Source organism: Balaenoptera ricei, chromosome 11 (assembly GCF_028023285.1).
Source record: "Balaenoptera ricei isolate mBalRic1 chromosome 11, mBalRic1.hap2, whole genome shotgun sequence".
Classification (NCBI taxonomy): domain Eukaryota; kingdom Metazoa; phylum Chordata; class Mammalia; order Artiodactyla; family Balaenopteridae; genus Balaenoptera; species Balaenoptera ricei.
The window spans coordinates 23,559,213-23,570,422 of NC_082649.1; the positions used below are offsets into that span (position 1 = coordinate 23,559,213).

At 47.2% G+C, this 11,210-nt stretch overlaps 1 protein-coding gene across 5 annotated transcripts; it reads left to right on the forward strand.

Annotated features, from left to right (window-relative positions):
- Positions 1 to 1,128: 1,128 nt before the first annotated feature.
- On the forward strand, positions 1,129 to 10,773 carry RPP21 (ribonuclease P/MRP subunit p21). 5 transcript variants are annotated; one of them, XM_059938243.1, is made up of 6 exons: positions 1,133 to 1,260; positions 1,337 to 1,437; positions 1,533 to 1,615; positions 2,626 to 2,751; positions 4,083 to 4,222; positions 10,542 to 10,773. In XM_059938243.1, exons 1-6 carry the CDS (start codon positions 1,168 to 1,170, stop codon positions 10,617 to 10,619), a joined length of 621 nt encoding a protein of 206 aa, XP_059794226.1. In that variant the 5' UTR covers positions 1,133 to 1,167; the 3' UTR covers positions 10,620 to 10,773. The 5 variants fall into 5 exon arrangements, with proteins under 5 accessions (XP_059794225.1, XP_059794226.1, XP_059794224.1 ...); XM_059938242.1 differs by lacking the exon at positions 10,542 to 10,773 and having other exon boundaries at positions 1,129 to 1,260; positions 1,361 to 1,437; positions 4,083 to 6,477; XM_059938241.1 differs by lacking the exon at positions 10,542 to 10,773 and having other exon boundaries at positions 4,083 to 6,477.
- The last annotated feature ends 437 nt before the right edge of the window (positions 10,774 to 11,210 follow it).

Here is an 11,210-nt window from a genome sequence, read left to right on the forward strand (position 1 = left end):
GCGGTCCAGTGGTCAGGACTCCACGCTCTCACTGTCAGGGGCCCAGGTTTGTTCCCTGGTCAGGGAACTAACATCCCACAAGCTGCACGGCGTGGCTAAAAAAAAAAAGTTTTGTGTTCCTGGGGCTCACCTTCAGTGATTGATCGAGGTCTGGAGTGGGCCTGGGCATCTACCTTTTAAACACTCCTCATTTGAGCCTGAAGACCCTTGTGAAACTAATCTGAGAGGAAATTTCAGCCATTTCCTTCAAACTGGAGGCCTGGTTGGTTCCCTGTCCAGCCTGCTGGGGGGCGGGGAGGAGGGGGTCTGGGAGAGGAGAGAACCCTCATTCTCCCCTGACTTAGTCTGCCCTCTCCCCATCTCAGGATTTATTCATCCTCTACTTAACCTCAGGAACGAGTGGTTATTAACTATGAAGCAGAAGTGAACACAGGATGTCAAACAGAGCAAAGGAGAGACAGAGGTCTAAGGGAGGGATGTGAGGAAAGCATGTGAAACACTACAGGGGATATTTTTTCAGGGGCAGGGGATGCTGTTGACAGGTTTCCTCCGGTACCTAAGACCAGGAGTTAGTGAGGATCACCTACTTACTGTGTGTCCAGCACTGCATTTTGGTAAGTGGAAACGATTGGGAGTAAGCTGTGCTTTCTAAGGGGCAGGAGCCCTCTTCCCTCCCTCCACTGCCCTCAAGATCCTTTCCAATTTCACTGGCACTGGCACTAGTGGTTTTTTTGAATGTATAAACTGCTCCTTCAGTCTGTAGGTCTTCCAGGCATCTGCCTTTGGCTTCAGGAGCATAGGGCAGGAAGTCTAGCTGGGTATATACTGCACATAACCATCTCCCCAACCTATCTGCATAAAGAGACCAGTCTTCTGTCCTGAAGATGTTTAGCAGTTTAAGATTCTCTCCTGCTCCACTAACCTCTCCAGTCTCTACCTAATATAATCATGGGCTTGAGGAAGACTAAAAGGAAGCCAAAACTCATAAAGGAACCCCTGGCTTGGATTGCAGGGGATGGTGTGGGTTTGCAAATAGATGGGTCTGTGAGGCCGCAGGGTGTCGCCAGAGTAAGGACGGCACGGGAGCGCGCACGGCCCCAGGAACTACAGTTCCCAGGAGGCCTTTGCGCGGACGCCCGGGAGTGGGGCTACCCCGGGGTGGGGCCTATGGACTGCGGCGTGTGGGGAGCTAACGCGGCTCGGATGGCCGGGCAGGTGAAGGACCGCGAGGCCTTCCAGAGGCTCAGCTTCCTGTACCAGGTGAGTCCGCGTTGCGGCGCACGCACGGGGAGGCGGCCCAGTGCGGAGGGACCCCAGTGACGGCTCCTTCCCTCAGGCTGCTCACTGCATCCTCGCGCAGGACCCCGAGAACCAGGCACTGGCGAGGTTTTACTGCCACACGGAGAAGACCATAGCGAAGCGGCTCGTATTGCGGCGGTGAGAGGGGTGCGGAGCCCGGCGGCGGGCTGGACGGGGGAAAGAGGGGAGAGGGAGAGCGGGCGCCCAGACCACCACCTACCTCCGCCCCCCAGGGACCCTTCGGTGAAGAGGACCCTCTGTCGTGGCTGCTCTTCCCTCCTCATCCCGGGCCTGACCTGCACCCAGCGCCAGAGACGTGAGTGCTCCCTCCTGCCGAGGTGGGAAGTTTGAGGAACACCAGTGGGCTGGGGGAGGGCACGGGCAATGATCCCTTCCTCGATGTAGATGGGTGCCAGGTGTGGGATTTGGAGGCGTCGGCTTTCTCCAGCTCTGAGTTAACAACTTAACTCCACTTGGACAAACTAGGTCTGGGCAGTAGAGAAGTGACGTTGCCATGAGAAGCAACCTCGCCCGTGCATGATAATAGATGTTATTTGACATCTTGGAGGACATGATTCCCATATTCATTCATTCATTCAACAGTTATTTTTCTGAGATGTGTCAAGTATTGCTTTAGAGTCATTATTCTCATTGAAATTATAGTCTGATGGGACAGACTAAGACAGAAACAATTAGAATAGCATAGAAAAATGCTTTAATTAGGGAAGTAGAATACTAAGTTACTTAAACCAGTGATGGTGAGGTTCATTATAAGGGAGGGGAGTGGGAGATGGAAATCCTAGGCATTTGTGAGGCTGCAGACAAGAGAGCTTGTGGTGCTGTCAAGGAACTGAGAGCCCAGGAGGCTGGCTTTGATGTGGGCAAGGGCAAGTCAGGAGGCCGGAGAGGGAAACAGGGCAGATCTTGAAGAGTCTTGTTAAGGAGTTTAGACTTTATCTTAAAGGGTACCAAGAGGGACTTCCCTGGTGGTCTAGTGGTTAAGACTCCGCACTCCCAATGCAGGGGGCCCAGGTTCAATCCCTAGTCAGGGAGCTAGATCCCGCATGCAGCAATGAAGATCCCGCACGACCGACCCGCACGCGGTAACAAAGATCTCACGTGCTGCCCACTAAGACCCGGCACAACCAAATAAATAAATAAAGGGTACCAAGAAAATGACAGACTTTATGCAGAGACCTGACACCATCAAATCAAAGTGGGGAGGGAGTAGAATCGCTACTGGAAAACGGTGGAGGCAAAACTGGGTGCAGGAGACCTTTTCTTCTCCTAAACCTGGGCACTCTCTTTTCCCCACATGCACCCCAGGCTGCAAGGCTCAGCGCTGGACTGTACAGACCTGCCTGACATGCCAGCGCAGCCAGCGGTTCCTCAACGATCCCAGGCATCTGCTCTGGGGAGACCGACCTGAGGCCCAGCTGGGGAGCCAGGCAGGTGAGAGGTGGTTGAGGAAAGGGGGGGTACCCCAGGGGGGTAGGGACAGTGGGTAACATAGAGCTGCAGAGGACACATGGGTGGGTTCTGGGTTGGTGTGAAAGGTGCCACAGTCTTAAAAAACTAATTCTGCTCATCTACTCAGATCCCAAACCACCACAACCCCTGCCAAACACAGCCCACCGCATTCCAGCCCACCTTCCTGAGGAGAAAGTGCAGCCTCAGAGTTCCAATCGCCAGTGATGGATTCACCCTGTCTTCCAAATAAATGTTAATTCTCTTTAACTTTGCATGATTCTGTTCTGTATTTCAGCTCTTAACTCCATTTTCCTCTGGTTCTGTCTGTATTTCTCTGTCAGCAGCTAACCTCTTCTTTGTCCTTTTAGTCCTTTGTCGTTATCATCCTCATACTCCCACCATTCAGGGAGATCCCAATTACCACTTGGCCCCATGAAGCAGCTCCCATTTCCAGGACCCTGCCTCCAGTGCCCCTCCACCCCTGCTTCCTCAGTGCGGTGCCACGATTGGAACTCAGGCTCCGGGCTTGTCTGCGAGGCCCTGATCCTTCTTAAGGCAGTCCATTTTTAGGTAGCCCTGACTGTTGACTAAAGGGCTGGACAGACAGACTGCTGATGCCACTGATGCTGTTTTTAAAGGAGGGAAAAAAAGTTTGGGTGGGGTTGGTGGAGGGAAGGTTTAGATTCTCCAGGCCCACTTCCTTTTGGGTCTTTTCCCAATCTCTGTGTTTTCTTCTATAAAATTCTAATAAGAGAAGTTGTACAACCTGAACTAATAAAGTCAAAGGTACTAACAAACGGACACTGGCAGATATTACACAAGTAAGTTCTGTAGGTAAACCTTCAAGGTTTTCTTGAGAATCAGTAAACAACAAAAATTGTTTTATTTGATATCCCTGGACAATTTACTCGAAGTCAGAATTTCAGACTGACCTCTTTGCTAGGTGCCAGCTAATCAGTTTACCCCAAAAGTAGACAAACAAAATTCCCTATTCCCAGAATGCAGTTTCCTCTCTTCTCTTTCTCTTGTAAATCCTGGTTGCACTTATTCATTGCTGCATAAAAATCACTGCATAATGTTGTAGCTTAAAACAACAATGATGTGTTATTTCCCCTGATTCTGTGGGCTAGACTGATTGAGAGCCTGTCTGGGTGGTTCTTCTGTTCCGTATAGCATCAGCTGGAATCACTCAGCTGCATTTAGTTGGAGGCTGGTACCTGGTCTGGAAGACTCAAAAAGCTTCATTTGCATGTTTGCACCTCATTGCTTCTCCATGTGGCCTTGCTCTGTAACTGGCCTTGATGTCCTCACAGCATGGCTGTCTCTGGGTGGTTGGACTTCCTTACAAAGCTTCTGGCTTCCACAGAGAGTATTCCAAGAAGACAAGCTCCACGGTGCAAGTGCTTATCAAGCCTCTGTCCTCGTCACGCTTGCTAATGTCACCTTGACCAGAGTAAGTCATGTGGCCAAGCCCACATTCAGTGTGGAAGGGGCTACACTGGGGCGTGGATACTGGGAGGTTCATTGGTTCCTTGAGGACCACCAGTGTAGCAGTCTACCACATCCTTGTTTTGCCTTTGTCCCTGACTCATTCTCTTCACTGATTCCTTCACATGCCAGTACGCTGTTTGCATGGAAAATACTTATCAGTGTGCAAGTAACTAAATGTTTCTGAGTTATTCTTTGATGTTTATTTCTGGAGATAGTATTCAATGGGTCAACTGTAGCAGCCAACACAAACATGTAGCCTGAAGATGCACCCCATGCAGGCCTGGACCCTTTGTGTTCTCAGCTCACCTTCCTTGGTTCCCTCCTTGAGTGTCATTTCTGAGCTGGTTGGTTCTTACGCACTAAATCTGATTCTTGGCCAAGTTGTTTTGACTGTGATTATGATTGCACATGACTGAACATGTCCACAGTGGGATAGCACTGGGGTTCCTCTAACTAGAGATCATAGCCCTCTTCCTCCTCCCAAAACTCTGTCCTTTTTCATGTTTACTTATTATGATACAATAGTTGTCAGTATGTGCAAAAATGGATTTCCTATAACAAAGAGGAAATCAAAGCCCTATTATTCAATAGTCAGTTTTCTTTAATGTTTCTAAACAATTCAGTAATTCAAAATCTGTGCTCTTTTAGGACCTGTTAGATAAAATTAAATAGAGGAGAGAGAAGAAACTTACGTCATCCCAACTGAATCAAAAAAACAAGGTCTGGGAATCCCCTGGCAGTCCAGTGGTTAGGACTCTGCACTTCCACTGCAGAGGGCTCAGGTTCCATCTCTGGTTGGGGAACTAAGATCTGGCAGGCCGCATGGTGTCGCCAAAAAAAAAGAAGAAAAAAAGATTTGGGGAAGGTAAGGGATCTAGTCATTGTTGGTTCAAAACCTCAGGAGCTTCCTAGGTAAAATCTGAAACCAGCCCCTGTACATGGAGAGCAAGGAGAGATCAAAGAAAGAGGCGGACCACTCCAGATTGGTAGGTGGCAGGTTTAAAATAAGCAAGGAAACTTACATACGAGGCTTTGTCTTGGGCAGCAGCAAGACGAGTAGACCTCCACACTCACCCACCAGAATCTTAAAAAGTTTATATAGAGGCCTTAATAGGGTTCAGTCATGCCTTCAGTCCAGATGGTCTCAACAACACCTTGCTCTCTCAAAGTTGTGCCCTTGGAACAGCTCCCACTGTGGGAACAGTGGGCAGAACTCACACTCCAAGGACAGGGGAGTGGGTGAGGAGCCCCTGATTGCCCGGGTCCAGTTCGAGGGTCAACCAGCAGTCATGTCCTCATGATTACCTCCTTCAACAGTCATGCTGATATCTGGGAGAAACTTCCAGGCAGAAGGAACAGCTCGGGCAAGTGTCCTGAAGAGGGAGCCTGCGCAAGAGCCTGCGTATTCATAGTTCGCAAGAGGCCAGTGTGAGTGAACAGAGTGAGCCAGGTGGAGAGTAGTAAATGTGGCCAGGAGATAATGGGAGACCAAGGATCTCTAGGCCATCATAAGGAAATTGACTGGTTCATTGGGAGGCCATTGGAGGTTTTTAGCAAGAAATGACATGATCTGGCTTAACATTTTAAAAGGATCACTCTGATCTAACAGTAGACTGACTAGGAGAGCAAGATTGGAAGAAAGGAAAACAGGGAGCTGTTGTGGTCACCCATGTGAGAGATGATAGTGGCTTGGACAAGGGTCTTCACAGAGGGAGAGCAGTGTTCAGATTTTAGATCTAGTTTGAAGGTAGAACCCATAGATTTCCTGATGGACTAGCAGAGGGATGTAAGAAAAAGGACAAACAATTCCACAAAACTAAAGTTTAAACGGTCTCGTGATATGTGCTATAATATATTCAGAACAAGATATTGGTCTGTACTTTGAAAATATTCTCTGTAAAGGATATTTTATGAATTCCTATTTGATCCAAATGTACAGAGTCCAATATATCTCCAGCCCTGATGTGTGTATTAGTTTCCTAGGGCTGCCATAACGAAGTGCCACAAAGTGGGTGGGTTACAACAACAGAAGTTTATTCTCTCACAGTGCTGGAAGCTAGAAGTCAAGCCATCCACAGGACAACGCTTTCTCCAAAGGCTCTGTAGAAGGAGTCTTCCTTGCTTGTTCCTAACTTCTGATGTTTATCAGCAATCCTTGGTGATCCTTGGCTTGTAGATATGTCACTCCAGTCTCTGCCTCCAACACTGTATGGCATTCTCCCTGTTTGTCTCCAGACAAACAAGGACATCAGTCATTGGAGTAGGGCCCACCCTAATCCAATATGATGTCCTCTTAACTTGATTATATCTGCAAAGACCCTATTTCCAAATAAGGTCACATTCACATGTTCTAGGTGGACAAAAATTTGGTGGGGGACATTATTCATCTCAGTGCAGGGTGGAAGTTGGGTTTGGAATTCAATCTAATCATTCCCAGGGCTTCTGGAAAGTACACTGTATGTAGAATGGAGAGACATGCCATCACTTCTGTAACTCTCTATGAACTTTTCTCTCTGTAATGTTAATGCTATAAGGTTCTTAGCATATATCCTCTCATTATAAAGATAAAATACCTGATGCTGTCCATTGAGCCTTTTGAGGATCTGTTGTATAAATCAGGGGGAATATTTTCTGATTTCAAAGAAGAATGAGACAGAACAATAATTCACTGTGTTAATGAACTAAAAGAGAAAAAAAAATCATATAATTTCAGTAAATGTAGAAAAAGCATTTGACAGAATCTAACATTTATTCCTAATAAGATCTCTCAGCAAATGAGGAATAGATGAAAAGTTCCTCAACCTTAAAAGGACATCTATGAAAAAGCTACAACTAGCATCACATTTAATGGTGAAAAAATGAATGCTTTCCCCCTAAAGTCAGGAAAAAGACAAGGTTGGCTACTGTCACCTCTTCTACTCATCATTGAACTAGTGGCTCTAGCCAGTGCAACAAGGCAAGAAAAAGAAACAAAAGGCATCCAGATTGGAAAGGAAGGAGTAAAATTGTTTTAGTTTGCAGAAGACATGATCATCTATGCAGGAAGTCTTAAGACATCACTTGAAAAGCTCGTACAGGGACTTCCCTGGTGATCCGGTGGTTAAGACTCTGCACTTCCACTGCAGGGGGCGTGGGTTTGATTCCTGGTCCACGTGGGTTTGATCCCTGAATGCTGTGCAATGCAGCCAAAAAATAAATAAATAAAAATAAAAAATAAAAAGCTCCTACACCTAATAAATGAGTTTAGCAAGAGTGCAGGATATAAAAAAAAAAAATTGTATTTCTACGTACTAGAAATTGTATTTCTATACACAATTAGAAATTAATATTAAAAACCAATACCATTTACAATAGCATCCAGATATTAAATACTTAGGGATAAATACGACAAAAATTATGAAAGGCCTATATACTGAAAACTACAAAATATTGTTCCAAGACCCAAATAAATGGAGAGATATAACGTGTTCATGAATTGGAAGACTCAATATTATTGAGATGTCAATTCTCCCAAAACATGTCTCCCTAGATTTAAAGCAATCTCAAGCCCTTTTTTTTTTTTTTTACTCTGAAAGTCATAATAGCCAAAACAACTCTGAAAAAGAATAACAAATTGGAGGAATTAAAGACTTGAGTTCAAGACTTATAAAGCAATAGTAGACAATATAGTCTTGGTTTAAAGATAGACAAATAGATCAATGGAGCAGAATAAAGTCCAGAAATAGATCAATACATGTATGGATAACTTATTTTGGGCAAAGGCAAAAAGACAATTCGGTAAAGAAATGACATTTCTTTACAACAAATGATGCTGAAACAATTGCTTATCCATGTGCATAAAAAGGTAACTTCAATCCACTGGTCTCCTCAGCCCTCCGGTCACCCATCTCCTAGTCACTGCCTTTCTCTATCTTGCTGCCCCTTTTCTGTCTCAGGAACCCCTTCACCCCCTACCCCTTCCCTGCCCCATCAACCTTGGACCCCAGGAAGGAGGGTCAGACAAGGTATCAGCTCCTCCCTACCCCCAGGAGGTATTTCTACAGAGTCTGAGGATGGAGCCTTAAGCGCAGGGTGGAGCAGGGAGGGCTGGAGTATTGAAACCCAAAGACCACAGATCTTCAAGGGTTAAACCTGAAGCTCAGCACCTTTCACCTTCCCTTCTAAGAGCTGCTTTCCTGGCCTGTCATATCCAAGACCATCATATTCCCTGTGCGAGTCATTATCCTCCCACCTATGGGACTTGCCTTTATCTTCTTGCTGTTACCTTGATGCTTGTTATAGGGAAGAGAAAGAGTCCAGGTAGGAAAGAGAGCCCCCATTTCCTTATGGCTTCCCCACCCTAAGTGGCGGAATTGCCCCATTTTCTGCCCCCGTTACCGCTGGGCTAGAAATGACTACACCTAGATATGCAGCAGGCTGTGGGAAGGAGACTGGCTCTCAGGTGGGCAAGGCCTTAGCCTAGTTGAGCAACCACTGCCTGGGGGGCCGAAATCTGCAGGGAGCCAGGCTCGATGGGACTGGGTACTTGGGGTAGGAGTTTTCTGCATTAGAAGCTTGATTGTCAGGTGGGCAGACTGAGAAAGTTTAGGCTAGAAGCAGAGCAGGGAGGCTGCTGCCTGTTGAACCATAGTCCCTGCATCCCAGGACTTTCTGGGGTCAGACTGCTGCTTCAGCAGAGCGGGCCACTTCGTGGTGTTTACAGGCCACAGAGATCTGTTTGAAGCCAGATTTCCCCTGCTGTCCCCTTGAGGTCTCTGCTCAGTAGGTCTGGGGTGTACCTGAGAGGTACCCAGGATGCCTGGAAATCAGATTTCCATAATACAGTTCACCCTCCTATAAATTCTGTCCTTGGTTTTTATAAATTTTTTATATGAAGTTAAATGTTAGCATAACAGATATGTGAATAAGTGAGAAAATTCGGTGAACGTGTGTACATAGATGCCTCGCAAGCTTAAGCATTAGGTGAGGACGGCAGGTTAACTGTAGCCAGCACAGGTGAGGACAGAGGAACAGAGCTCAGGCCACCAGAACTGGGTGTCCTCCCTGTTTTAAAAGGTACCTGGGATTTTGCTTCTACTCTGATATGTATGGTGACGCCAACAGATCAGGAGATGATTACCATTGAAAAGATAGTTTTACTCTGGTTCCCAAGAAGTGAGGAGGGGGCGTTGCACACCACACTGAGCAGGGCCACAGGCAGAACACTGAGGTCGAGGTCAGTTGCAGATAGAGAGCAAGCGGAACAGCAGGAATGCCTGTATTGTGGTTTTTGTGGGAAGGAACTGGTGAGGCAGGGCAACAACGGGCCGACTAGGTTTGGCATTGCTAGTTTGAATAATCTTAGCGAGCTCCAAGGTGTAGCCCTAGTTGTCTGATGCCTGGTGCTGGGGCGGTTAGGGCCTAGGGTTAATGTCTCACAAGTTTAAGAGGGAATAAAGCAGGCGGGTGAGAGGGTGCAGGCTCCAGATTGGTTAGTTTGCATGTCAAAGGGTGAGCTCCTGGGAGAGTTGATTGCTATCTCTAAGAGTAGGCTAACCCCGGGAGGGGCAGTCCCTCCCTAATCTGCAAGGCCCAACAGGTCAAAAACTTCAGAAACTAGAAAATATGGTTAACATACTCACACCCAGAAGTTACAGGTCAGAGGCCTAGGGTCTCTGCCGCAGGATAGGCTTCGGGAGAGCAGCTGACTAGTCCCAATGAAACAGGAGGGAAGGGGGCAGGGCACAATCTTTAAAAGAATGATAGAGCCCGAGGACATGACATAAACTGATTAGAACCAAATAGGTCCAAGATGGCAGACAAGTTGACTTCCACTAGACCTTGAGCCGCAGTATATGCTCACTGTAACACATCAGCAAGCTAAATGACACACTCACAGGTGCCATGGCAGTTCCAACGCCGACCATCAAAGGCCAAAAAAGTGGGTGGTGGCCCGATTTCTGGAAATCCCCACAACAGCTGGAATACTCCTCCCACTCATTAGCCTATGAAATTACCCACTCCTATAAAAACTGACAACCCCATACCCTGGTGCCACTCTCACCTTCTGAGATGGGCCACACTCTGTCTGTGGAGTGTGTTTCTCTCTAAATAAATCCACTTCTTACCTATCACTTTATCTCCCACTGAATTCTTTCTGCCATGAGACATCAAAACCTGAGCTTCATTAAGTCCTGAAACCAGGTGTTAACCTGAGATCAGGCCTTTTACCTAATCTCAGATAAAAGACCGTGGGGGCTTCCCTGGTGGCGCAGTGGTTAAGAATCCACCTGCCAATGCAGGGGACGTGGGTTCGAGCCCTGGTCCGGGAAGATCCCACATGCAGTGGAGCAACTAAGCCTATGCACCACAACTACTGAGCCCTCATGTGGCAACTACTGAAGACCGCGCACCTGGAGCCCGTGCTCCGCAACAAGAGAAGCCACCACAATGAGAAGCCGGCGCACCGCAACGAAGAGCAGCCCCCGCTCGCCACAACTAGAGAAAGTCCATGCACAGCAACAAAGACCCAACACAGCCAAAAATTTAAAAAAACAAATAAATTTATTTTAAAAAAAGACTGTGGGTTTTGGTCAGGTTCAAGTCCCAATCTGGGTTTAGGCTGGGTTCGTGTCCCGGCACGTGGGTTCAAGTCCCAATCTGAGGTGCACGGTTTCACCAACACTTCCCTTTCCCATATTGCTTCCTGATCCTGCCCTAGTCTGGACTGAGATAGTTCTGGAAACTTCACTGGGGCCCAAGACTAGCAGCTCCTTAAGAGTGTTCACCCTGGCATCTCACAGGATGTTTTCTCCTCATAAGGGGTAAAGACTGGGACTTTTTTTCCCTGAAACTGAGTAAGTAGGTAGGAGGGTCAGAGAAGGAGCCTTAGGATGAGGGAGACAGGAGTCCAGAGGAGGATTCTGTCCTCAGAATCTGTAGGCTGTGACCAGATTTATTTACAAGTTTCT

Excerpts from the sequence above, each read along its gene's own strand:
- RPP21 (XM_059938241.1), top strand. The coding sequence starts at position 1,168 with ATGGACTGCGGCGTGTGGGGAGCTAACGCGGCTCGGATGGCCGGGCAG. Across the intron at positions 1,438-1,532 it reads AAGCGGCTCGTATTGCGGCG|GGACCCTTCGGTGAAGAGGA; the intron begins GTGAGAGGGGTG and ends TCCGCCCCCCAG. Across the intron at positions 2,752-4,082 it reads CCAGCTGGGGAGCCAGGCAG|CATGGCTGTCTCTGGGTGGT; the intron begins GTGAGAGGTGGT and ends ATGTCCTCACAG.